The sequence below is a fragment of the Rhineura floridana genome, chromosome 18 (genome assembly GCF_030035675.1).
Source record: "Rhineura floridana isolate rRhiFlo1 chromosome 18, rRhiFlo1.hap2, whole genome shotgun sequence".
Lineage (NCBI taxonomy): Eukaryota > Metazoa > Chordata > Lepidosauria > Squamata > Rhineuridae > Rhineura > Rhineura floridana.
This window is the reverse complement of record NC_084497.1, coordinates 11081936-11109601: the sequence shown is the minus strand read 5'-3', so window position 1 is coordinate 11109601 and position 27666 is coordinate 11081936. Positions and strand designations below refer to the sequence as shown.

General features: G+C 47.3%; 2 protein-coding genes across 2 annotated transcripts in view; both read left to right on the top strand.

Moving 5' to 3' along the window:
* IL12RB1 (interleukin 12 receptor subunit beta 1) overlaps positions 1–11360 on the top strand; it is a 35351-nt gene extending 23991 nt beyond the window's left edge. Inside the window, exons 9-16 of the mRNA XM_061600872.1 lie at positions 687–906; positions 1655–1822; positions 2897–3001; positions 4665–4808; positions 6053–6196; positions 6299–6395; positions 9317–9401; positions 10291–11360. Coding sequence (XP_061456856.1) covers positions 687–906; positions 1655–1822; positions 2897–3001; positions 4665–4808; positions 6053–6196; positions 6299–6395; positions 9317–9401; positions 10291–10569 — 1242 coding nt within the window. The 3' untranslated portion in view covers positions 10570–11360. The remainder of the gene's footprint in view (positions 1–686; positions 907–1654; positions 1823–2896; positions 3002–4664; positions 4809–6052; positions 6197–6298; positions 6396–9316; positions 9402–10290) is intronic.
* Positions 11361–12223: 863 nt separating this feature from the next.
* On the top strand, positions 12224–23132 carry SAXO5 (stabilizer of axonemal microtubules 5). The gene is made up of 8 exons (XM_061601864.1): positions 12224–12758; positions 15701–15804; positions 16740–16834; positions 17958–18070; positions 18649–18767; positions 19366–19561; positions 20727–20812; positions 22950–23132. The coding sequence occupies exons 1-8, from the start codon at positions 12224–12226 to the stop codon at positions 23130–23132; spliced, it is 1431 nt and encodes a 476-aa protein (XP_061457848.1).
* Positions 23133–27666: the final 4534 nt, after the last annotated feature.

Here is a 27666-nt window from a genome sequence, read left to right as displayed (position 1 = left end):
GTGGGATTCTCCCCTCTGCACAACTTTTAAAGATACAGAAGACCTCTGGGAGGCAGGGCCTGGCAACCAAGAGGTCTGCATATTTAAAAGTTTTGCAGGACGAAGGGAGAATCCCACCTTGTGGTTTTTCCCATTACAGAATTGCAAGACCACCTGCACTTGGCTGACTTTCTCTTCTCTTAAAGATACAGGATCAGTCTCAGGCCAAGAACCTGGCAAGCCTATACACAAGTAGTGTCCCTACTCCTTCATAAGGGGGTCTCCAAGGGCAAGTCAAACATTGCATCAACATTTTTGCTTGAGTTGCTGTGCCTAGCAGTGACTTGTAAAGACCTACAGACCTGCAGCCTGATCTACATACCAACCACAGAATCTCAGAGTTGGAAGGGGCCTATCAGGCGTTCAGGTCCAACCCCCTGAGCAATGCAGGACTCCAAATTAAAACCAACAGGCGGTATGTTCTAGATTAAAGCCCTTGGCCATAAATAAGACACTGGTCCCAAGTCTGATTCCACGGGGGGGGGGATAGCCAGGACACACCCTGTTCTCTTTACTGTAACCTGTTTTGATGTTTAACTTTGCACATTGAAATGGTTGTAACCCGCCCTGGGACCTCACAGCGAAGGGCAAGTAAGAAATCTAACTGTAGTTGCCGTTAATACAGAATTCCTGTTCCTCTGTTGCAGAAGCCAAACGCAGAGCATGGAGAGGTGAATTACACCCTGACATTTCTGCTGCTGCCCTGCCAGTGCTCAGATGAACCGAAAACCTGTCACTATGTCAGCAACAGGACCTCCTACCAAGCTCTTTTTTCTGGGGGTGAATATAACATTTCCCTGCAAGCAAGCAACAAGGCAGGAAGCCCTCCGGCCTACTCCTTTAGGCTCCCAGCGGAGCGAGATGCAGGTTGGTACCCAACAGAGGAGGTCCTCTGTACTGTCTCATATTTTGTGGGCATTAGTATTAGTATTAGTATCTTATTAATGATAATAATAATGATAATGATAAAAGTTTTAATTTCAAACCACACAGGCAAAGGAAAATGCTTCACTTCACATCACGGTGATAGACCCTCAGCCTGACCTTAGACGGCTCCCTATTTAAATCAGCCTCTTATTCAGAACCATGAGGGCTGGGATCTTACTGTATTTTTAGAAGAATACTGTAGCTGAATGGAAGAGCCCCTGCTTTGCAGGCAGAAGGTCCCAGGTCCAGTCCCCAGCATCTCCAGGGAGGGCTAGAATATCCCCCGAGTCTGAAACCCTGGAGAGGTGCTGCTGGAGCTAGATAGACCAATGGTCTGACTCAATCTAAAGGATCTTCTTATTTTGGTTGAGATAAACAGACCGTGGTGAACGAAGACTACAGCCCTGTCCGCCCCCCTCCCTGCCCCCAGGCCATTCACAGCAACTAATATCGATCGCCTCTCCACTGCAATTTATCGGTGCCATTTTCTTTTCGGAGCTGTGCTGTTTTCGATGGCTTGAAGAACCTCGAGCAAGGAAGGCTGCTCTAGACAGGGTTGCTCCACCTCTGCTTTCATTGCCAGCATTTTGTGCTGTTCTGCTTTTATATCCCCGGAGGACCAGGGTGGGGAGAAGGGCTCTCTGTGCTCTTGTCTCTGGGCTAATTGGTCTCTGGGTTTTGACCCCAGAAGGTCCCAGTTTCCTGAACGTCAGCCTATCCGGCAGAAACTTTACAGTGAAGTGGGAAGCCAAGACGGAGGTGTTCTGTTTTGAAAAACAGCCCTGTGGGGAGCCCCTGCTGGAACAGTCCTGCGAAGAGGAAGGCCTCCAGGATGATGACGTTAGTGAGAGCTCAGGTACGGCCAGCCCATCCCACTTTCTGTCTGTGGAGGATCACCATCGACATCAGAGGACTCCTCCGAGAGGATCAGCAGTGGTGTCATAAAGGGGAACAGATGGGGAGACCTTTTTCCCCAGAGTGCACACTATGATGTCATCTGCCCAAGGACCAGCGTACTCGATGGTCCACCGCCCCCTCCTTGCCCTGGCAAGCATATGAGGGGATAACAAGGCTTTCGAGTTTGATTGTGACGGAATAGCATAGAGGGAAGTCAGAGAATGAGGAAAAGATTCAAAGAGGGTGGCTACATCTTTCTTTTCTTTTACAAGGTTCCTGCTCCAGGATAGCAGTTTATTTATTTAGCAGAATTTATATACCGTTTAATTGTAAAACAAACCTCTAAGCAGTTTACATAAAATATGAAAATATACTTTAAAATTATCAGTAAAAAAACAGAAGATATAAACTAAGAATTTTCAAAATATAAATAAAATCAGCAGTTAAAATATAATATAATAAGATAAATATCTATATTTAAATGCATGTGAGCTTTACATGTCTGGATGGGCTTGCCTAATACAAAAAGTTTTTTGTTTTAGTAACCCTTCTTTACAAGACTGTTTGCAAGATCTTTAGGGAAAGCTAAATTGGGTCACATCTGCCCCATACATTTAAAGTACATGGCTTCCCCCAAAGAATCCTGAACTGTAGTTTACCCACCACAGAGCTACAATTCCAGCACCCTTAACAAACTACAGTTCCCAGAATTCTTAGGGGGAAGCCATGTGCTTTCAATGTATGATGTAGATGTAACCTAAATGCCTTTACAAGTTGAACTGATGCAGTCAGAGGGCAGCCTCACTGGCTTCAAGGGGGGGTGACTCCCAGGGGACTATGGAATGGAACACCATGAGCATCCTGATCCTATTAAACAGAGTGTTATGCGATGCCCCGCTGCTCTTAGCTATGTGTGTGCAAATGTGTATAGGACAGTGGCTCAATGCAGCAGCAGCTGGCCCTTTTGGATTCTCCTGGGCTCTCCTGTTGACCTCAGGATCTCTGACCTCCAGATGGTTGTGTTTTGTTCCAGGGGTTCTGGAGCCCAACAGGTGTTACCGACTTGCGGTGTACAGATGGAATCGTGTCAAGGAACTCTGGGCAACTCTGGGACTCGTGCACCTTCTTCATAGAAATGGTGTGTAGGGATTAGGAATGGGCGAGAATTTCGCTAAAATCAGACCTGGCACCAGATTTCCCCATAGCTCACACGTTCACTATCTTTATTTATTTGTTTGTTTGTTTGTATATATCCCACCCTTCCTCCCAGTAGGAGCCCAGGGTGGCAATCCTGAATTATAGACCAATCCTGAATGCTGCAAACTTCAGTGGCTTTTCCTAACACCTGATTTAAAAAACACACATACAATAATTGAATATAATATAATAATATTATAATAATCAAATATAACAATATTATTCTCGTATTTCCTGTGCTCTGTTGCTTTGCTAAGGAGAAACTGACTAGCAGGGGTCTGCCACAATGGCGTAGTGGTTAGAGTGTTGGACTACGACCTGGGAGACCAGGATTCAAATCCCCACCCAGCCATAAAGCTCCCTGGGTGACCTTGGGCCAGTCACTGCCTCTCAGCCTCAAAGGGAGGCAATGGGAAACCCCCTCTGAATACCACTTACCATGAACACCGTATTCATAGGGTGGCCATAAGTTGGGATCGACTTGTACAAGGCCCATTTCCATTCTTGCTTTGCTAACATTAAACTGAGCTGCATCTTTGCTTTGGTAACATGAAACTGACCAGGTGAGCTCTCCCTTTCTCCCTCAGTAACTGACCAGGTGAGCTCTTCCTTTCTCCCAGGGCTGGGTGGGGTAAGTGGGAGATCTAATACCATTCAGGAGCTGGAGGAGGAGGTGAAAAGAGGGATTGGGTGGGGTGAGTGGGCACGGGGCAGAGAAAAAGCCACTTTCCTTTCCAATAAGAAAAACATTTTTTGAAATAATGATAACAATATGGTTATTTCTCGAGAAAAAAACCCCCCAAATTGGTAAAAGCTAAGGACAGTGGGAAAATACCACAAAATAGACCATAAACACCTGCTGTTTCAGCAGATCCAAACCAGCACCAGTAAGTGGATCCCATCCCTAGTTGGATGAAAGAGAAATTCGCTTCAGTGCACATTTGAAGGCGAACCTCCCTAATTTTCAGATTCCAAACAATATGAGACCCAAACTCAGCCATCCTTCGGAATGCAGCTTCTCTGAATTTTGCAATGCTACTCTCCAGCCCAGTAATGCGTACAAAAAAGCATATACTGGAGTAAAATGTCCATACAAATGCGTAGATTGGTGAAAATAACATACATAAATGCAACATATTAGGGGAAATTGCTTTGTGAAAATGTAGATTGGGCAAAATTGCATACAGACATGTGCCTATTAGGGGAAAAGTTGCATTAAAAGGCTGATGAATTTTCATGAGGACTTTTATTGCTTTAAAAATTACAGACTGGTGTGGAAATGTGAACAACTGAAAAATCAGAAACGGAGAGAAACCAAAACAGACAGATTGGCACCCCCTTAGTGGTGCATGTGCTGGTCTGGCTTCATGCCACCCGCTTGGGAATCTGTCGCTCAGATATGCCCACAGCCATTGAGCTGCTCCACATCCAGTCAGAGAGAAAAATCCCCCCCGCTGTCTCTGCTCTCTCTCCCTCTCTCTCCCTCACACACACTTGAAGCCATTAGGCAGACACACTGTCACATCAAGCTTGTAGTCCTCATTTTGTGAGTCCTCCCCACCCCCTCCTCTCTCTCTCTCTGTTGGCCATACCTTCTTTCAAAGACTCCATCAGCGTGGATGTGGTTAATCAAACGGCCAGTTCCGCCGTCGTTCAGTGGCATCCCCCCACAGTCCTGACTGGATGCCCCGGAGTGCTGAAGAAATACATCATATGTTGTCAAAACGTACAAAATGGGAAGACGACACGTGAGTTGTGGGGTACTGTGGGGGCCTCGTGTGTAAAATGCATAAATGTGCAGAGGGCTCAAATGGGAGCACAGAGGCTGCTTTAAAGCCTTTTGCAAGTCCCCCCTCCTTACCCTTCACGTCCCCACTTGCAGAGATTTCGGTAGGTGGGTGGCCCTGCCAATCATGTGATGTCATAATGATGTGTGATTGGCCCATTGACAAATGTGGCCCTTGGGACAGATCCTGATAAGGCTCTGGCCCATGGCGCCAGAAAGATTCACCACCCCTGAACTAGAAGGTCCTCCTTTGGCCTGATCAGCAGGGTGGCCATTCAGTGGCTACTTGCCACGATGCCTGCAGCTACCTCCAGGATAGGAGATGGTGAGAGAGCGATCCTGATGTAAATGCTGCTAGTCTGAGGCGGCGCTCTGTCCAGGAGGCTCTTGGGGGGGGGGTCCGTGACCGGAGGCAGGAAGGCCCTGAATGCAGTGGCTGGGAATCGCAAGTGGGGAGAGCAGCTGCTGTTGCGCTCAGGTCCTGCTTATGGGTCTTTTCTCATTGGGGCATCTGGTTGACCACTGTGTGGAACAGGATGCTGGGCTAGATGGGGGCCCCCTTTGGCCTGATCCAGCTCCTTCAGGGCTCTTCTGCTGATCCTTTCAATCTTGATGATAGCTGAAGGGAACCTCCCACGTACAGCTGCAGTCTAGCTTAGAATGGTAGTTTCGAAATGCCATTTGCTAGGGAACTGCAGCGGGAGAGAACTAATAAGAGCTTGGAAAAGTTACTTTTTTTGAACTACAAGTCCCATCAGCCCAATCCAGTGGCCATGCAGGCTGGGGCTGATGGGAGTTGTAGTTCAAAAAAGTAACTTTTCCAAGCTCTGGGAATGCCCTCGCATTCTGACTGGGGGCTTTTTCCCTTTGGGGCATCCAGATGGCTACTAGGAGAACAGGAGACTGGACTAGGTGGGGCCCCCTTTGGTCCTTGCGTAACCTTGTACAGTAGGCCAGTTTCCACACACACACCCTTACCTCTCTATCCTCCATCCAGGCAAGGTCACATTTCCAGCCGAGCAGAAACCCTCCAGGAGGGTGCAAAACAGGCCCACTGGCACACGGAGAGTCCTGAGGGTGGACAGAGAGGGCCCCATCCCTGAGGCTCCCTGCTACCTCACCGACACCCAGGCATCTGCTGCCTAAGGGGCTGCCCCACTCAGCCTGACAGCAGAGCCGGGCCTGTTTTGTTTTCATTGTTTTCAGGTTATGAAGCCCACCCCTCGGAAACACACTTCTCAATCCCAGACTTGCAACCCAAGACCAACTACTTTGTTGGGGTCGAGGCCTCAACCGCTGGCAGAGAAGGCATCTGCCGGGGCGTTGTCTCTTTTGTGACCCGTCCCACAGGTACAGGCTTCCCCCCACCCCTGGCCCTGTGAAACGTCTCCTCCTTGGGCCCCAGCAGTCACAAGGGGGCCCTCCTCCTAACCGCTCTCCTCTCTCCCCCAGATCCGAAGAGTTCGAGCCTGACGCTCGGCTTCCTGTATGTGGCGATCGTCGGAGGGGTCCTTGCTGCTGCCAGCATCTTCCACTTTGGCAAAAAGAGGTGAAGCGAGGAGGCCTGTGGCCGACTCAAAAGCACAGAGTCAAAAAGGCATTTGTCAGAAATAGAGGCTAGAGGTTGTTCCCAGCTAGGTTCTGTTCACAGCAGACACATTGAAATTAATGGGCCCAAGTTAGTTGTGCCAATAATTTTCAATGGGTCTACACTGGGTAGGACCAACATTGGATGCAGCCCTTCCATAAAGGAAGCCACAGTCATGAATTTAACAAGATCTGGGCGGTTCACAACAGATGCTCTTGGAGGTTGCTGGTTCATAGGGTCGCCATAAGTCGAAATCGACTTGAAGGTACATAACAACAAGAAAAGCCTTTAAGTACAAACTGAATTGAATTTCTCTCCTGTCCCTTGCAACTGCTTGATATTACTGGAGGGGGCAGTAACTGAGGGTTTTATAATGTTTCATTTTTAACAGCTTTAATTGTTTTTAAATTGTATTTTAGTTGTTGTGTATGGTTCTTTTGTTCTCTTGTTCTTTTTTTAATGAGCTGCCAGGAGAACATATGTTATGGGGTATGTAGATAAATTTGGTTAACAAATAAATTAAAAATAAATAGAGTATCTGCTTTGCATGCAGAAAGTTAGGCTTTCCACTTAAGGCCTGAGATCCTGGAGAGCTGATGGCAACTGAATAACGACACAATAGTAGCAACAGCAGTAATTTCCTGTTCCAGCCTTCTTGCCAAAGGAGCCCAGGCTAACAGCAAAGTAACAAAAATGCAATTTAAGAAATAAATATTTGGAACACCTAAAAACATTTAAAGACATTCATATTATTATTTATTAAATTTCTAGTTTAGTAGAGTTTAATTGGAGTAGAATAGGCTTCCCTGACCAGGCGCCCCCCAGACATTTTGGGATATATCTCCCATCAGCCCCCAGACGGCACAGCCATGTTCTGGATGGCAGCTGCCACCAGCTGATGGGAGTTGTAGTCCAAATCACCTGCAGGGCACCAGGTTGGCAAAGGCTGGTGTCAGGGATGGAAAGATCTGTCAATTTCAGTCCTCTTCGTTTCCCATATTTCAATCTGTAGTTCACCAAATTTCTGCAGCAATTTGCAAACTTGTTTTTAAAAAATTCTCATGAAAAATCTCCAGTATTTTTTTGTAGGCAGTTTTGTCTAATGTACACATTTTTGCAAGCCATTTCTCATAATAGAATGCATTTTTGTATGTGTATTTCACTCATCTATTCTTTTTGTATGTACACTTTCCCCTAACATGCATTCTTGTAAACATTGTTTGGTAGGTTGACAGCATTGCGAAATTTGAATAATTTCAAACATGGCTGTGTTTTAGTCCTCATTTTATTTATTTATTTATTACATTTGTATACCGCCCAACAGCCAAAGCTCTCTGGGTGGTTTACAATAATTAAAACATTAAAAACAAATATACAAATTTAAAAACACGTATTTAAAAGCCAATTAAAACACATGCTAAAATGCCTGGGAGAAGAGGAAAGTCTTGACCTGGCGCCGAAAAGATAACACCTTCTCAGGAAGATCATTCCATAATTTGGGGGCCACCACTGAGAAGGCCCTCTCCCTTGTCACCATCTTCCAAGCTTCCCTCGCAGTAGGCTCCCACAGGAGGGCCTTTGATGTTGAGCGTAGTGTATCATTTCAGAATGTGTGAATTTAATGGATTCGGCTTGAAATGCAAACTGGATCAAATTTCTTGTGGCCTACACTAGCTAGGGATGTGCAATACTGGTCTAGATGGACTGGCGATCTGCCACGGCATAAAACAGTAGCGTCTGTCCACATTCCACAACACTTCATTAACTTGCTGTTGTGAAGCAATTAAATCCACACCTAAAGCAACTGTAAGCTGTTCTTGTTTTGTATTTCACAGTCTCGGGGACAATTAACTTCAAGGTAGAGTTGGAAAATAAAAATGTTCTTTAAGTAGGTGAAATGCTGGAACGTTTTGCGAGAGAGCGGATCATGTAACCCAGAGCAACTGAGCTGCAATCTTGGCACAGCTCTGAACCCACAAGGGAAGGCACTCTCTTAACGGCAGCCCCCACCTCTGCAAAAGGGGGGAACGTACTGGCCCACCTTATAGGGAGGTGGCAAGAATTATTGAGGGTCCCTCCAAACTGCTGCTTTTTTGTGAGTGCGTTCTGCAACATGCCACTGATGGCTTTCTTAGTTGTGTGATGTTTCCCTGATGTTATGTCATTATTGCTGTCTGGAGGGGCACTCTTGTGCTGTAGCACGACAAAAGCAGGAGAAGGATGGTTCCCAAACATTTTTCTGTAAGGACCACTTGAAATTCACTGGTGGTCTTGGCGGGCCACTTAATGATTTTCCTGCCTGTTGTAGCAATTGCCATGGGCTGTGCTTAATGCTGCATGATTTTTAATTGTAACTGTAATTGCTGCTTTTGTGTCTTATATAGTGTTTTATTGCATCACAATTTGCATTCTGTAGAATTCAAACTGTAATACAATGAAATGCAAAATAAGAAATAAAAGAATCAATACAAATATAATTAAAAACCAAGATGAATATTTAATGGAGACATGCCACAGACCACCTGAATGAAGCCTGCCGGCTACTGGTGGCCCACAGACCACAGTTTTGGGACTCTCTGCCCTGGAATATTTGTGACATGAGAAGTTACAGGATTTCGGCACTGACTGGAGACGAGGCAGCATGCCCCACCCCTGACATTTTTGCAGGTGCAAACAGTATTGAAAGCAGCATGCCCAATGCCATCCTGAGCACAATAAAAAGGATGTCTGGAGGACCCCCAAGAGAGAGTGTGTGGTGGACTTTGACCCACACTGCAGACACCTAAACCACAGCATAGGAGGTGTACGCTTTCCTGCCCCTTGACCTTGCTCAGGCCTGCTTGTTAACACATCATTCCAAAAACATATTATTTTTCCCCCAGGGTGAAGGAAGCACTCTGCCCAGCCTTGCCAGATCCGGCCAACACAGAAGCCGTCAAGATCCTCACCACAGCAGAGACAAGCCAAGTGAGTCTCCACATTATGATAGGGTTACTGCTCTACCTATCAGGCAGATTGCTGATGTTTCATCAATGGAAGTGAGTGTTTAGGACATGGTCTGCTGATTGCGGGGTCTCTCTGTGTTTTGGGATGAGATGCCCACCACATCTTGGATAAGGAGACCACTCTCCCAGCTGGAAAGAGGGCTCACAGGTATGTGTGTGTGAGTGACAGCAGTTGGCATTTTGGCAGACACAGGAGGCAGAGTTGTGTAATGGTTTAGGATGAAGAAGCCAGTGGGGTTAGCCTATGAAGTCCTGAATTCAGGACAGACAAAAGGAAGTTCTTCACACGGTGCATAATTAAACTCTGGGATTCGCTCCCACAAGGGGCTACCAACTTGGATGGCTTTGAAAGAAGATGAGATAAATTCATGCAAGAGAATGTGACTCTCTCAATGGCATGTAGTGACGATGGGTCCGTAGTACCTCCATGGTCGGAGGCAGGTGCCTCTGAATGCTAATTGATGGGGATCACTGAGTGCAGGGAGAGCCCTGCTGCTGTGTAGGATCCTGCAACCACCCACTTTTAGTTTTGCATACATGCTCATACACACCACACCACACTGAGCCTGGCCTAAGAAGAGCCCGGCAACGCTGGATCCGGCCACGGGGGAGCATCTAGTTTGCCATCCTATCCTCACAATAGCCAACCAGATGCCCCAAAGGGAAGCCCCCAAGCAGGACCTGAACGCAACAGCAACTCTCCCCCCACTTGAGATTCCCAGCAACTGGCATTTCTCAGAGGCAGACTGCTTCCGACAGCGGAGAGAGAACGGAGCCGCTGTGGCTGGTTGCCACTGATGCTGTCTTATCCGCTATCCATCGCACTGAACAACACTCTTTGCCCTTCCCAGGTATATCAGAAACAGGGCTTTATGGAACTGCTGGAGTCCAGCAGCCCCACGGAGCCACTCGTCATTGAGCCGGCATCTGCAAAGGAGGACTCGGCTGCCAGCACCACCATGGACTTGCCGGGACTCACAAAGGGAGTGGAAGAGCCAAAGGAGCTATTCCTGGCTGGCTCCAGCAACATCCTGGCATCCGAGTACAAAGGCCAGGGATTTCTGAGCCCCATGGAGGACGACCAGCAAGGGAAAGACGGGCTTGGCAGGGCTGGTGGGCATCCCCAGTGAGGCAGGGGTTGGTGGCTGCTTCCTCGTCTCCCGGAAAGGTGGGGGCAATAAGATGGCCAACCCCTCCCCGCCCTTTACGCTCTTGGACAAACTGGTGGGGAGATCCACAGGGCAGGCCTGTTTTTAATCTTTACAAGAACCCAAGACCTTGTGCTGTTGGCCTTTGCAAGAAGGTTAATGGAAGAAGAGGAAATGGCTGGGGAACGTTTGCCCAAGGCAGATGGGGGCGGGGGAAGGCCAGACCATTAGGCAAAGAGTCACCTCAAGTCACACAACAGAAGCCCTGAAGCGAATGCCCACAAGAGTCCTTATTTCCTCCTCCCTTCCAAGCCATTTTCCTTTTGTGCCGCGTCTCTTCAGATTTGTAAGCTTGTTTTTGCTTTTTAAAAAAGTGTTTTGTAAGCTGCTCCAGGAACCTTTTTTTTTTTTGAAGTGTGGGATTTTAAAAAATCTTTAAATTACAACAGGCTTGTCAATCATTTTGGGGCAACCAAACAATGAATCTTTTGTACATTTGGAACAGAGCAGGTCCCCCTCCTCCTCCACCCTCCCTTTCTACCTGTCTGTCAATTTTATTTTTTATTTATTTAATTTGATTTATATACCGCCCTAAGCCAGCAGATGGGCAGGCAAATGCCCTTCCAGGCGAAAAACTTATGTGGATGGATTAATGGCAAGGCATCATTCTGAGACCAAAAAGCAAATCTGATTTGCAAATGATGAATTAGGCCTTGATGTTTGCAAAAGCTTACTGGATGCTGCAATAAATCGGTGTGGTCTTTTATAGTGTTGCCAGGAGTCTTGGTTGTTTTTATAACAGGAAAATCAGATTGCCGGCACTGATCTTGCAGCGGGCACACAGCGATGATGGGGCAAGGGCCACCATGGTCACCAGAACGTGGAGCCCCCCCTCCCAGCCCCCCTCTGCCCAACACAGCTTGGGACCAGCCCCGTGGCGTGTGGGCACCCCATCTCATCTCCATCCCTACAGAAGTTCCTTTATTTCCCTGAATCACTGGGCGTGTTGTTGCTTGTTTTCCATCCATGCTTAGAGAACAGAGAGAAAAGAGCCGGAACTCCAGGCCTGGCTAATGGAGCCCCCTGGTGACCACCGGGCTCCCTCCTTGCCACCCAAGGTAGTCCTCTTGGGTAAGCTGTGATGGAATCTTTCCCCATCTGGGATTGGCCATCTTCTCCTATGATGTCATAATCCAGGAGGTCATATTCCATCCTGGGGTGCTCTGGGAGAGGTTGAGAAAGCCAAGACGGTTTTTCGTGTGGTCTCGGGAAGCATCACATCACGTTGATACAAATTAGCTGTCCTCTATTGCCCTCCAGACTGCTCACACTTGGGGAGCAAAAGAGTGCTTTAAAAGGAGGATTTCCCCCCTGACTCTCCCTCTTTTTTACAAGGGATGTGCATAGGTGATGTGGAGAATTTTGGGACATGCTAGAAATTGCAAGAAAAAAGTGAGAGGTGGCTGTTATTCCAGGTGTTTGCCTCACTTCCAGAACCCTGGGTTCTTAGCTCCTGGAGAACCCCAAGAGATTTTATCTCCCCCTCACCCCTTGGTCCATTTCCCATTGCCAGGCAGACTCCAATCTGGGCCTGTAGCGCGACTGAATGCTGCCACCTCCCACTGCAGGCCGTGCCATGCAGGTCCGCCCGCTAGTGCAGAGTCAGGCTCCGCTGGCCAGCCCATCCTTCCTGAGGGCTTCGCATTTCCAGCTTGCCTTCGACCACCGGCCCGAGGGGAACACGGTGGTCTCCCCGTACCGTACCGATTACCCTCCTCGGTGGGGCAGCTACCGCAGGCACCCCATCCTGCCCCCAAAATGCGCGGGAGTCTTGAACCAAGACATGGACGATTCCTGGGACACCCGCTCAGAAACCAACCTCTCCTACCCACCCCGGCGCCTGGAGGCAAAGCCAGCCATCTCCCCACCCTCCTCCCACCTCAAAATGCATGCCGATTCCCGCCACAGCACTTTCACCTCCGTCACCCACGACAGCTACCCATGCCCCCCCAGCATGCTGCGCAACCCCCCCAACCGCGTGGACAAGTGGGACGACAGTGTCCCCAGCGGGGACAAAGAGAAAGAGGCCTTGCCCGACTCGCTCTACCAGCAATCCTATCCAGCCCACACGGGGATGAGGCCGGCTGCAAAGGCCCCAAGTCGCCACCTGGGTGCGTTTGCCGGGGGCGATGCAGGATTCACCTGGGTGGTGCCTCTGAGGGACCCTTTGTTTTTCAAAAACTGCCATGAGCTCTTGGTGGGGCTGCCTTTGAGGTTGGTATGGAAGCTGCAGTCAATGGAAAATCTCGCTACTTCGAGATTCCAATCTGGAGCAAACCATCACCAACATATGCCTTTGTGGAGGCAGCTGCACCGGGGGGCCAATATGCTGTCCGAGGCAGGTTCAAGGTCTTGTAACTAGTTCACAAAGCCCTAGACTGGGAGCTGGGAACCTTTTTTGGCTGGCAGGCTGGATCTTGACCTCCACCCCCCACGCATGGGCCACTTGGACAGGTGGGCGAGGATGTCCACCTGTCAATCACCTGGCCCCCTATGCTGTCAGGTGACAACTTCAAAGAGGCTCTCAGCAATAAGGCCCCCTGCTTTTTTAAAAAAACATGCTGTAAGCAAACCATTTCGCAATGGCATTTAATTTAAAAATGTTTTTGTTTTTGCGCTGTGGCAATGTACATTTCTAAGCAAAAAGTCTATATAAAAGGGTTGAATCCAGCTAAGTTGTTCTCAGAGTAGACCCATTAAAGTGAATGGCACCAAATTAGTCGTCTCCATTAATTTCAGTGGGTTTACTCTGAGCATGATCAGTGCTGTATCATTAACCGTGTGTGTGTTTTTTGCATTGCTTTTAATTATGATATATTGTTCTGTCTTGTTTTTCTTAAACATTATTTTGCTTATAAGCTATCCAGGAAATATTTATTGATGGGTGGCTAGATAAAATCAAATAACCCTAATCCTGCTTTTGAAGATGCACCACTTTCCCCTTTGACCTCTGACCCCTGAGCCTCCTGTTTTACTTGCTGCACAGTGTGAATAGGATGGTTTTATTGTGTTTTTGCTTATGGATGTTTGCATTTTAATGCTTGTTTAATTGGTTTTTATACTTGTGAACTGCTTAGAAGCCTGTTTTGGCATTAAGCGGTATAAACATTATTTATTTATTCTGTATCCTGTCCTTACTCCCAAAGGAGCCCAGGGCAGCAAATATGCCAACGATAAAACAATTGAAACATTTAAAAACTTTAAAAACCACCTAAATTAGTTCCTTCCAGGACAGGGAATAATGGATCTCAGCCTGTAGGCTGGAGACAGGAGCCCTCCTCACTTGCTGATCCATCATCCGTTGGGATGGGTGGTGTACCAGGTTTAGTACTTGGGATAAAGCTGCTTTATTGGCACAGTGTTTTTTAAAGGGGAAACAAACCTCAGTAGCAGAATTGGACTGAGGATTTTTAGCAGCACTTTCAGAGAGCTTCCCTGCCCCACCACCAGAAACACTTTTTCTTGAAGACCAGCTTCTGTCTTCTATACCCAGCAAGATCCCTGCGTTCTTTGGGGAGTTTCTCCTTGAAGTCCCAAAGGTCTCAGAAGCCCCTCACCTTGCTCCGCAGCCACTCGGAAACAACCGGAGATATTCTTGTTTCGAGAAACATTTCCAGCCGGATGCAAAGTGCTCTGTTTTAGTGGTTCATTCTGAATTGTTTTTAAACCCATCTTTGGTTTTTTGTACTGTTTTGAAACTGTGTTTAGTTCTATGTGTGGTTTGCTTCTAAAACGACCTCGAGACTCATGTGAAAGGTGGTTTGTAAATCAAAGAAATAAAATCAGCGAACTTTATCCAAAATAGAGACATTGCAGGTAAGGGGATGGTGGAGAAATTTGATTCAATTTGCTTGTAAAGGCGAACTTACCTAATTTGCACTTTCCAAAACGAGACGGGAACCAACACGCAGCCGTCCTTTGCCATCCGTGCTGCTCCAAATTTTGCAAGGCAAAATTCTCCAGCCAAGTACACAAATGCATATACTAAGGAAAAGTGTGCATAAAAATGTATTTATTAGTGAAAATAACATATAAAATGGCATTATCAGAGTGGAAATTGCTTTGCAAACGTGTATAAGTGTGAGGGGATGTGATTGCTTTTAAATCTTTTCAGATGCTCTATATATTTTGAAATGGTTTTTTAATTTTATTTATTTATTTATTTGATTTATATCCCACCCTTCCTCTCAGCAGGAGCCCAGGGCAGCAAAATTGATTTGAAAAATGTTTAGTTGGCTTTGAAATGTGTTAAATATGTGTTTATTCTGTTTTTAAATTGTATTGTTTTAACTTTTGGATGTTTTTCTGCCCAGGGCTGCTTTAGTAGGGGGTAGAGATGGGTGAGAAATTTGATTCAGTTCACATTTCAAGCTGAATCTATCCAATTTGGACTTTCCAAAACAATATGGGAACCGAAGCAGAGCCGCCCTTCAGAATTGGCACTTATTTGAATTCTGCAGTGCAGTTTGCTAACCAAACAGTGTTTACAAAAATGCATATATTAGGGGAAAGCATTAAAATGAATGTGTGAGTGAAAAGAACATACAAAAATGGCATTATATGGTGAGAAAATGCTTGCAAAAATGTGTACATTGGACAAAACCACCTACAAAAATGTGTTTATTAGGAGAAATTTGCACTAAAATGCTGGGGAATTTTCACAAGGGCATTTAAAAAAATAACAATAATTGCAAACTGATGTGGAAATTATGAAGCACTGAAGTTAAGACTGGAAAAGGGAGGCACCAAAATAGACATGCTGGCCCATCCCTAATTACAAGCAAGTAGTATGGGCTGTCTCCAGCTAAGTCCTGCTCAAGTAGACCCATTGAAATGAATGGACCTAAGGTAGTCATATCCGTTCATTTCAATGGGTCTGCTCTAAGTAGGACTCACATTGGCTGTCCAGCCCTGTGTATGTTCTCGATGGATTCTCTGGTTCAGCAAGTAGGGAGGGGGTCCTCCATTCTCCAGACGGTTGCTGGAGCCAAGCCGCGGACAGAGGCCCCCACCTCATCCCACCTGAGCCCCTTCTCCTCTTCATCTTTGGCAGGAGGAGATTCCACCCTGAAAGGTGATGGATGCACCCACTACACCACCTCCTACCAGTCCCAGTACAAGGGCGAATGGGCACCCCCAGCCCAGTCCTGCAACGAGGTGAGCCAGCGCACCCCCATTCTTCAGGTCATTGGCCCCTGAAATCAGTTCCCCAGGTGTCAGGCTTAGTTCATCCTCTGAGGATGAGCAGAGTGCACTTTCCCCACACCACTGTGTGACTAGGGAGGGCGCAGGGCCGGATGCACAACCAGCCCAGACCCCAGGCACATCTGGATCCAGATGTTCTGGGTTGGAGGGGCAGGGCTCGCTCGCAAGAGAAAAGGGCACAGCAGAAACGGATTTGACTCTCTCCCCCCCACACACACACCAATGAGAAACAGACACAGTAATTCAGGGATAAATGGTTTTGTGAAAGTGTCCCCCCAACTTCGTTTCTCCAGACTGTTTTGCTGATTCTTCTCACTTATGCTCCATACATTCCCCTTTCCTGGGGGAGCCCAGAGGGGACACGGCATCAGAAGCCGGCGGGCTCAGTCCCTGGCAGCATCTCCAGGCAGGGCTGGGGAGGACTCCCTCCCTGGAACTATGGAGAGCCGCTGCCAGTCAGTGTAGACAACATTGGGCTAGGCAGACTGGTACTCTGAGCTTTATTCAGAATGGTGAGGACTGGGATCTTGTTTTATTTTTAAAGAGAGGACCATCACTCCATGGCAGAGCAACTGCTTTGCCTGCGGACGGTCCCAGGTTCAGTTCCCAGCGGCATCTCCAGGTACCCTGTGGGGGTAAAGTGGGGCTCATCCTAGTCCCACATCCTTCTCAGTAGCAGCCTGAGTTGGCCAGATGTCTCCAAGATGCCCAGGCGCAGAGCAGGAAGGCCCCCAAGTGCCTGGTTTTTGAGAGGCACACTGCTTCTAAAGTTGGAGGCTCCATTTCTGTTAGCGGCCGTCCCATCACCCAATTACACCAGATTCCATGACAAGAGAAAAGTGACTTAAAATGCTCCCTGAAGGCACATTGAAAGCTCTCCGTTGCAGAATGTGGTGTCTGTCGTCTTCGGTGACCCCCGGTATCATCAGGCTCTAACCGAGCAGCAGCGGGCCTATACCCCCCAGCACTCCGAGGGCCCACGGTGAGCATTGCCTGGGCTCTGGCTCTGGGTACATTCAGATTATCCACTGATAGTGGTAAACATCTTGGGAAAGACCTGTGGATGTTTCATTGAGCAAACGTAAACATTCCTTGCCTTGTCCCAGAGAATTCTGGGAGCTGTAGTCCTGACGAGGGTAGAAACACTGGACTACAACTCCCAGGATTCTCTGGGGAAAACCACAGCAGTTAAACTGATGCGAACTGATTTGTGTAACTGTTGATTATCATGGATGGACTAAAAAAGCAGTTTGGTGCAGTGGTTAAAGTGTAGGATTCCAGGCCAAGGAGACCCAGACAGGCTCAAGACTCCACTGAGTGATGGAACACGCTGGGTAACTTTGAGACAGAGCCTGTCTCAGCTTCACGTACCTTATAGGGTTGTTGTGGGGATGTAGTTGTTGTTTAGTTGCTTTTTTACACAAATAGCAACAGTTAACAAAAAATTAAAAGGCAAAAGATTTTAAAAACATACCATTCATTCATTCATTCATTGGCGATCACTCGTGGTCGAGTAAGATTGTCTTCCAGGGTAAGGTCTTTAACGGTGGGTCCGTAAGTGACTGTAGAGGCCAATTCTAGATCCACACAGCCTCCCACAGTGAGGACATCAGTTTCCAGATGGAAGATGGTTGCGATGGGGATTTGTTTGACGTGCCTTCCGCTTGGCTCGTTTGTCCCGTTCGCCCTGTACTCATGAACCAGCTGCCTGGGAGAAGAGAAATGTAATAACAAGATAAACTAATACGGTTGTAACATGGCTAGCTGAGGTCAATTAATTTCAGTGGGTCTACTCTGAGTGCAACCACCACTCACCTGCCTGATGTCAATAGACGGGGACTCCCAAAGTGTGTTTCACTATTTTAATCCACTTCTTTCATAGGTTTGTTTCATACAATTCATTTGTTTGATGAGTTTTGTAAGCACCCTTCATCAAAATGATTCCAGAGCGGTTCACCAAAATGCAATCAAAATTAATTTACGTGCAGCCTCTACATACAATTTAAAAAACAAAAACCAACAAATAAAGATAAAACACAAGAAAGCCAGAAGGATTATCTGTGTCAACTTAACGTCTTCTCTCTCCGCTGATCTCTCGCCAACAGCTACGACCCGGACAGAGCGGCCGCACAGGTTCACCAGACAAACATCCAGCCCGGTGATGGACGGCAAAGTTTTTCCACTATCATGTCCGAATCGTACCCTTGGAAGGACCCCGGTATGGAGGAGGGAGGGAAATCTGCATAATTTTTCCTCCTTCAGGGAATATATTCCCAGACTGCTCAACAGTTTTTTGGATGCATGAAGGAGAGAAACTCTGTACATGCTCAGGGATACTGTAATTCATTCACATAAATATGGCATTGGAAACAAGAGGTTGCTTCCAACAATAGTCATACTCGGGCCAGACCCATTGAAATTAAAGAGCATGGCTTACTTAGGCTCATTAATTTATGCATCTACTGTGAGCATAATTCCAGTTGGTTATAATGTAGCTGGACCCGGGCTCAGATTAAGCCTCCATTTATTCATTTAAAGCATTTTATTTATTTCATTTGTGAATCACTTTCCATAAAACATCCCAAAGTGATTTAACAATTAAAAATACAAACGTCATTGTTGTCCTACTCTTCAGGCCCACTCCCCAAAAGAGTCCCAGAGCAGCTTCCCAGTGTCCACGCTCAGGCAGTCTCTGTCCTCAGGATTACAACCACAAAGACATGACACAAAAGGAAAGGGGATTGGCAGGGAGGAGGAAAAGCCCTCTGACCGTCTTTTTGCCATCATGGTGTCTAGGACCTCTGCACCTTTTGTGCACCAGGAAGAACAAATCCTCCATTCTCCGAGGAGACCAAGACCCCAAGAGGAACGTGGAAAACGCCACGATGACCAACCACCGGTTTTACTACAGAGAGGTCTGTGAGGGCGCAGGCCCTGGCCCCTATTTTCCATCCCACTCCTTCAGGGAAATTGCCCCTTCCCGCCCCTGGAGCTGAGCAGGAAAAAGGGATTCAAGAGAGGATCCATTCCATGCTGGTAGCACTTGTTACAGAGCAACAAGAAGCCTGAACTCTGCAAACCACCGCTGCATTTGCAGTTCAGCAGCAGAGCCCCCGCTTGGCCTGCAAAAGGTCTCAGGTTCCATCCTCGCTGGCATGTCCAGGTAGGGCTGGGAACATCCCCCAAGTCTGAAACTCAAGTGCCGCTGCCCGCCAGTGTAGACAGTGCTGAGCTAGATAGAGCGGTGGTCTCGCCTTTGCATAAGGCAACTGTCTGTGTTCCTGCTGAAATTGGCCCTTTATTCAGAACATGAGGACTGGAACCTTGCATTATTTTTATGGGAAGGGACACAGCTTGGTGCTTTGCACACAGAAAGTCCCAGGTTCAGTCCCCGGCTTATCCCAGTAGGGCTGGGGAAAGGCTCCCTGCCTGAAATCCAGGAGGTGGAGGAATTGGTGGAGGGCAGATTCCGACATTCTTCAGAGGACCTACTCTTGTGTCTCCTCTGCCCAGCCAAACCTGAAGGAGCTGCTGGCCCAGCCAGCGGGCAAAACACTGAAAGGCGAGGGGACGGTGCGCTTGGGGGATGACCGCTTTGCCTGCTTCAGCACCACTCAACACTCGGACTATCGGATGCCCCCCGAAACCCATAAAGTGGATGCCAAGCGCTGGAATCTCACGGAGAGCCACATCCCTTTCAACTATCCCGGTACACTCTTCTTTGGCAGGGAGAGAGCTCTTTCTCCAAGCTCCCGAGGCCTCAGCAACCAGGAGATCTGGTTCGGTGCCAACCTGACCCTTCACTTCAACCCCACCCACTTGTGAATTCATAAACGTTGCATCAGGTGGCAAACCACACTTGGGGAAAGAATAAACCAAAACCGACAGCTTTGCCCCATCCCTTTGGGCTTCTTAAGAGTTTTGGCAGTGCTCAGGATCCCTTGCTACAGAAAATCAGTGGGAGCTTTTGCATGGGTTTCTCTGTGTCCAGCGATACCCCAGAATTTTGCCAATATTTTGCATTCTGCAGTTGTGCTACGGATATTGGCCGTGTATGCCTCAATCTCCCATAAAATCTTTATTGGTTAAGAGTCAAGAGAGTCACTACTTCTCACTACTGCAACAATCTTCATCTTGTCGGCAGCAAAATCAACATAGAGTTGCATACAGCTTTTGCCCTACTCAGAGAAGACCCGTGGAGATCAATGAACATGACTAACTTAAGTCCATTGATTTCAATGGGTCTGCTTCCTGAGTGTGATTTAACCCAAATGTAATAGCACAGCAGAGTTGCTGTGTACCTTCTTCATACATTTAAAGTCCATTCCCCAAAGAATCCTGGGAACTATAGTTTGCTAAGAGTGCTGGAAATCTGTAGCTTTGTGAGCGATAAACTACAGTTCCCAGGATTCTTTGGGGAAAACCATGCGCTTTAAACAGCCCATGTTAAGATAGTTATGCACAGTATCACTGTCTGCTGCTAGGGATCTAGAGCATCACCAAAAATCGTAATGAGTCGTGGTATCAACCACCCCAACCTTGGCACTCCTGCAAGCCTCACAATTTACCTCTGCCGGTCCTGTGCAGCCTTTGGGGGGAAGTGGGGTGGGTCGCTTTGCTTTGGAAGGACTGCATTTCAGTGGCAGACCATCTGCTTGGCGTGTAGAAAGTGCCAGGGTCCGTCCTCCATGGCATCTCCAGGTAGTGATGGGAGTGTCCCCTGAGTCTGAAACTGGAGAGCCGCTGCCAGTCCGTGTAGGCAATACTAAGCTAGATGGACCCCAATGGATCTGACGCTGTATAAGGCAGCTTTTGCTGTTGTTTCCTAAAGATCTTTCTTTCCTCCTCCTCCTCCTCTCTCTCTGTCGATGCAGCCTCTGACCCCACCACCAGCACCCAGGATATGCTCATCCCTCACCGACAGCCAAAGCACCAGCTCACAGAGGAAGAGCTGCAGAAGGTGAGAGGCCTCAGGGTCAGAGAGGCAGAAGCCAAGCACCCACCCACACTTGCTGCTGCCAGCGGAGGCCAGGCCCCGAGGGCCAAAGGGCCATATGCAGACTGCCCACAGCTCAGCATGGATCAGTACACTCCCCCATGGAACTCCCCCCAAGCCCTTATTTATTTTTAAAACTTATATACCGCCCGACTAGCAATAGCTCTCTGGGCGGTGAACATAGATACAATAAAATACAATATAATACAAAAACATCAGTCTAAAATCAAATTTCACAATCTAAAAACAGCAAAGGCTAAAATCAAATTACAAACATTACAATCATTAACAAAAAATTAAAATGCCTCGGAGTAGAGAAAGGTTTTAACCTGGCGCCGAAAGGATGATAGTGTCGGCGCCAGGCGAACCTCCTCGGGGAGACTATTCCATAGTTCAGGGGCCACCACTGAGAAGGCCCTTGATCTTGTCACTGCCCTCCGGGCCTCCCTATGAGTCGGGACCCGGAGGAGGGCCTTCGTAGCAGACCGTAGTGTACGAGCCGGTTCATAGCGGGAGAGGCGTTCCGACAGATATCGAGGTCCCGCGCCGTATAAGGCTTTATAGGTTAATACCAATACTTTGAATGTGGCCCAGAAGCGTATTGGAAGCCAGTGCAAGCGGGCCAAAACAGGAGTTATATGGTCAGACCGCTTCGTTCTTGTTAGCAGTCTGGCCGCCGCATTTTGCACCAGCTGTAGCTTCCGAACCGTCTTCAGAGGTAGCCCTACGTAGAGCGCATTACAGTAATCCAAACGTGAGGTTACCAGAGCATGTACTACTGATGTAAGATCCTCCTTACTCAGGTAGGGACGTAGCTGGGCTACCAATCGAAGTTGGTAGAACGCATTCCGTGCCACAGAGGCTACATGAGCCTCAAGTGACAGGGAAGAGTCTAGAACGACTCCCAGACTACGAACTTGTTCCTTTAGGGGGAGTGTAACCCCATCCAGGACAGGATATGTATCCACCATCTGATTGGAAAAACCATCCACCAACAGCATCTCAGTCTTATCAGGATTGAGTCTCAGTTTGTTAGTTCTCATCCAGTATATTGTCGCGTCCAGGCAACGGTTCAGCACATTGTATTTTTATGCTATTTTATGTTCACCGCCCAGAGAGCTATTGCTAGTCGGGCGGTATATAAATTTAATAAATAAATAAATAAATAAATTGACCGCCTCACCTGAGGAAGATGAAAAGGAGAAGTAGAGCTGCGTGTCATCAGCGTACTGGTGACAACGCACTCCAAAACTCCTGATGACCGCACCCAACGGCTTCATATAGATGTTAAAAAGCATGGGAGACAAAACCGAACCCTGCGGGACCCCACATTGGAGTACCCACGGTGTCAAGCAATGTTCCCCAAGCACTATCTTCTGGAGACGGCCTGCCAAGTAGGAGCAGTGCCTCCAACTCCCAACTCCGCAAGCCTCTCCAGAAGGATACCATGGTCGATGGTATCCAAAGCCGCTGAGAGATCAAGGAGAATCAACAGAGTTACACTCCCTCTGTCTCTCTCCCGACATAGATCATCAAACAGGGCGACCAAGGCCGTCTCAGTGCCAAAACCGGGTCCCTTGAGGATGGAGCCTGCCCCTTCCTTCTTCATCTGCTCCAGCATCCTCTTCTCACAGTTGGGGAGCCTTTTTCCAACCCAAGGGCCACATTCCCTCTTGGACAACTTTCTAAGGGCCGCACGCCTGTGCTGGGCGGGGCCAGAGGGAAAAGGGGGCCGAGCAAGGATTGCACGTTTTCCCTTTGCTCGATAGGCTGATTTCTACGCAAGCCAGGGGCATGATCAGAGCAGAAGGACACATTTCCCGCCAGACAACAGCCCCCAGGAAGGTGCAAAACAGGGCCAGTGAGGGGTGTCCCGAGGGCCAGAGGGAGAGGCCTGGAGGGCCACAGGAGCATAAATGGCCCTCTCCCCCTCGGGATTCCCAGCAAGGGGTGCTCCACAACTGGGACGGAAGGGGCCAACAGAGAACTCTTCTGCTCAATGAAGGAAGCAACATTGCAACGCAGACGGTCCACCTCTGTGGGCCGAGCCTGGCTTCCTGTAAAAGTGTTGTTGCTTCCTCTCTCCCTTCCCTCCTTTCAGCTGAAACAATCCCATTTCATCCACCCATGGAAGGAGCAGCGTTGGTTCGGCACGGAGCAGAAGGACGCCTATACGAACAAATACGAGGGGCCCATCACCCTCTCCGTGGGGGACTTTCAGAGGAGCAGCATCCCACTTGGAACCATCCCCAAGTATTCACTCCGGAAGAAAATGGCCTCCTGAACAAGCCCATGCACGTAGTGGGATAAAGAAACCATGGCTTTCTTTCTTTCTTTCTTTCTTTCTTTTCCCTCCCCCCCCAGTTTCATTTGCAAAATTAGTTAAATAAATAAATAAATAAAAGCAGAGCGAGGCAGCTGCAGCAGGCAGCAGCGAGAGAGGGTGGGTGGGAGAAGTTGGGTTTGCATTCAAACCTGATTCCCCCTTCCTGAAAGAATTCACAGACCAAAAATCAGCAAACCTCCAGGATTCATGCTATTTCCAAATGTGGCAATGCAGTTTCTCCAACCAAATTGTGTAATCGAAAATGTGCATATTAGGGGGAAAGCACACTGAAATGTTAATGAATTTTGTCCCTACGCCTGGTCAACACCTGCCCTCTCCCGCTCCCCACCAAAGGCCACAAATTCTCCTGCTACAGAGAAGCCTCCTCACATTTGGTCTCTTGCAAGATTAGCATCACACAGGTGGAATGTGGACACTTCAGGGGCAGATGTCTCTGTGAGGGGTCACCGTCTCCCCTCTCCCCAGCTCCCTTTCCACCCCCTCCACTTGGAGACAGCCCCTCCCACACCACAGCAACTTCTGTAGCCCAGAGATAAGGGCCCTGCCATAAATTCTCATGAGGATTTAAAAAAAACAACCACACATTTTAGATGTCTCTCCTAAGGGAAGTGGTTGTATCCACTGAAGTCATACTCGGATCAGACCTATTGAGATCAACGGATTTCCCCACAGTCACAAAAGCCCTTCTGATCCCCATTCCCCATGTGACATGCACTGATCTGATGCCAGGATGATGGCATGCAAATGCAATATAAACAAGTGTAAAATTACGCATATTGGAGCAAAAAATCCTAATTTCACATATACGCTCATGGGGTCTGAACTGGCGGTGACCGACCAGGAGAGAGACCTCGGGGTTGTAGTGGACAGCACGATGAAAATGTCGATCCAGTGTGCCGCAGCTGTGAAAAAGGCAAATTCCATGCTAGCGATAATTAGGAAAGGTATTGAAAATAAAACAGCCAATATCATAATGCCGTTGTATAAATCTATGGTGCGGCCGCATTTGGAATACTGTGTACAGTTCTGGTCGCCTCATCTCAAAAAGGATATTATAGAGTTGGAAAAGGTTCAGAAGAGGGCAACCAGAATGATCAAGGGGATGGAGTGACTCCCTTACGAGGAAAGGTTGCAGCATTTGGGGCTTTTTAGTTTAGAGAAAAGGCGGGTCAGAGGAGACATGATAGAAGTGTATAAAATTATGGAGAAAGTGGATAGAGAAAAGTTTTTCTCCCTCATAATACTAGAACTCGTGGACATTCAAAGAAGCTGAATGTTGGAAGATTCAGGACAGACAAAAGGAAGTACTTCTTTACTCAGCGCATAGTCAAACTGGAATTTGCTCCCACAAGACACAGTAATGGCCACCAGCTTGGATGGCTTTAAAAGAAGATTAGAGAAATTCATGGAGGACAGGGCTATCAATGGCTACTAGCCACGATGGCTGTGCTCTGCCACCCTAGTCAGAGGCAGCATGGTTCTGAAGACCAGTTTCTGGAAGCCTCAGGAGGGGAGAGTGTTCTTGCACTCGGGTCCTGCTTGCGGGCTTCCCCCAGGCACCTGGTTGGCCACTAAGAACAGGATGCTGGACTAGATGGGCCACTGGCCTGATCCAGCAGGCTCTTCTTATGTTCTTATGGGTCCACAGGAGTAGAATGAGGCGCCTCCAGGCTGTCGCTATTTTGTGGGGAAATGGAGGTTTGTGGAATTAAAGCACTCCGTGGCCATAGCACAGCAAGTCCAATTTAGGCATGCTCAGCACAGACCCGTTCGAATCAGTAGACTAACTCAAGTCCATTGATTTCAATGGGTCTACTCTGAGTGTGACTTAATTTGAGATTAACCCCAAGTTTGCACTCTGGAAGGGAGACAGGAAGCCCTCACAAATATGTTTATTAAAACCCTGCAGAGGTGCAAATGGTGTTCATTGTATCTCTTTCACTGTATGCTAAAGACACACCTCTTTTCTGGGCCTTTGACAGTTAAGGTATTTTGTTCTGTGGGACCCTCCTCTTTGGCTGAATTTTTGCTGCCAAATTTACACTGCTTTGTTCTTCTTGGAACGCACGTTTGATAATTGCAACTGTTTTTATGATTGTGTATAACACTGTCGCAAAACACCCTGGGCCTTCTGGTTAAGGGCAGGCTAAGAAACCTTAAGTACTATATATTTTGGAAAGTTCACTTTGAATTTGGGCACCTCTTAAGATATCATGAAAAAAAATTCTGCATGAGATCAAGAAGCAGGGGGTTGCCTTATGCTTGGATAACACTGGACGCCATTTTGAATCAAAATGGCAGACTGTGCCTTTCAAAACAGCACTGCTTGTGTTCTTTGGTTTTGTAGCATTCCCAAGCAGCGCCAGGAACCAAGCTGCTAGAAAATAAATGAAATAACTTAAATGTAAATGAGGGAAGGAATCACTTTTCTAAACATATCACACCCTAAGAAGGCTACATCATTTCTTACACAGTTAAGCAAGACTGCAACCTTTTCTCCCGGTCACCTGGATGGTTGTACCTCAAGTTCTGTTCTGAATAGACCCACTGACATTAATTGACCTAAGTTAGTAGTGTCCATTAATTTCAGTGGGTCTACTCTGTGTTGAACTAACATTGGCTACAACCCCATTGACTGTCATGTTCCTGCGGTGGCAATGCTTTTGCCATGATCCTTGGCACTTCAGGCTGTCAGATCTCCCTGCACACTGATAATTGTTCTGTTTTCACCACCACCACTGCTTTTTTCGTCTATCTGAAGCAGAAATTCAATCTTGGGAAGCTACCTTCCCAAGTAACTGTGCAACTATTGTCCACATTTATTTGGCACTCTGGGGGTCTCTCCTCTGCCATTGGGGGTTGAACCTGAGACCTTTTGCACACCGCTACAACCCTTCCCCCCTTTATCTTGTTTGCATTTTGATGAGAAACTACCTAATTTGCTCTTCTCCAACCAGTACGCAAACTGAAACATAGTTAACCTTTGAGACTCGCACGTCTTCAAAATTTGCAGTGCACTTCTCCAACCAAACATGGTGTACAGAAATGCATTTATTTGGGAAAACTGTGTCTAATAATGCATATGTCAGGGGGAAAGTGTGAATAAAAAATGCATTGTATCTGGGGAAATTGCAAAAACGTGTACATTAGACCATACTGCATACACAAATATATTTATTTGGAAAATTTTGCACCAAAATGCTGACAAATTTCCATGAGGATTGTTTCAAAGGGGGAGGGAGAAGGCAAATTGCTGCAGAAATGTGGACCACTTAATTTAAGATTGGAAAAATTAGAAACCCAACTGACAGTTTTGCCCATCCGTAGTCTCTGATCTCTGGAGACACCAGTCGCTTACAGCAAAGCATTTCCATTGGCCACACCTGGAGGGGAAGTGGGTTGATCTGCCAATCAGTTGTGAAATCTCTCTGAAGCTGAATTTAAAAAAAATGGAGCCAGCAGAACAGGGAATATGTCTCTGCTCTTGATCTCAAAATCTTGCCTCACCAAATGTACTCAACAAATTCACAGCAACTTAACTCGCCCAACCATGGCCTACCTGTCCTGTTCCCAAAATCCCATCACCCTTAGCAACAGTGGCCCAAAAAGCCCAGAATTGTCACACCCTTAACTGCTCCCCCCCCCCCCGCAACAAGCCTTCTGAAATATTCAACTCCAAGCAGAAGCAATAAACCAAATGCCTCATCACAAACCTGGACATACATCAGCTGTGCCAAACGCACACACAGAGGGATGGAGGGCTCTGTCAATTTTGATTCTCTCCATTCTCATTTTCCCAATCTTAAATTCAGTTCTCCACATTTCTGCAGCAATTTTTTAAAAAATCCTCATGAAAATTCATCAGCATTTTAGTGCAAATTTTTTGCAATAGACACATTTTTGTATGCAGTTTTGACTCATATTTTTGCAAGCTATTTTCCCTTATATAATGCATTTTTGTAAGTTTCACCAGTATATTCATTTTTATGCACACTTTCCGTTAATATACGCATTTTTGTGAACACTGGTCAGTTGGCGAACTACATCACAAAGTTCAGAAAAGTGCGAATTTCGAGGGATGGCTGCTTTTCATTTCCCATATTGTTTTGGAAAGTGCAAATTTGATAGATTTGCCTTTAAATGTGAACTGAATTTAATTTCTCCCTCTTCCCTACAGACATATATAAAGCACGCGGCTCCAGGATTGCACAAATTGACACGCTGTCTGTATCTGTATCCATCCATAGATGCATCTGCCTAGTAATCTCTGGGCCTGCCTATATCAACAAAGACGTCTCTGTACGCTGTAATTTTGAGACACTCCCTTGAAGGAGGAACATGGAGGGGGTGAGGGAAGGAGGTGTCTTTGCTCATGACTCTGCTTCGAGTTGCCTGTTGCTGTCAGTTGTGCAGTGAAGGCACGGCGGCAGGCGATGTTCCTGATGAGCAAGGAGAGCCCAGCAACCGTGGC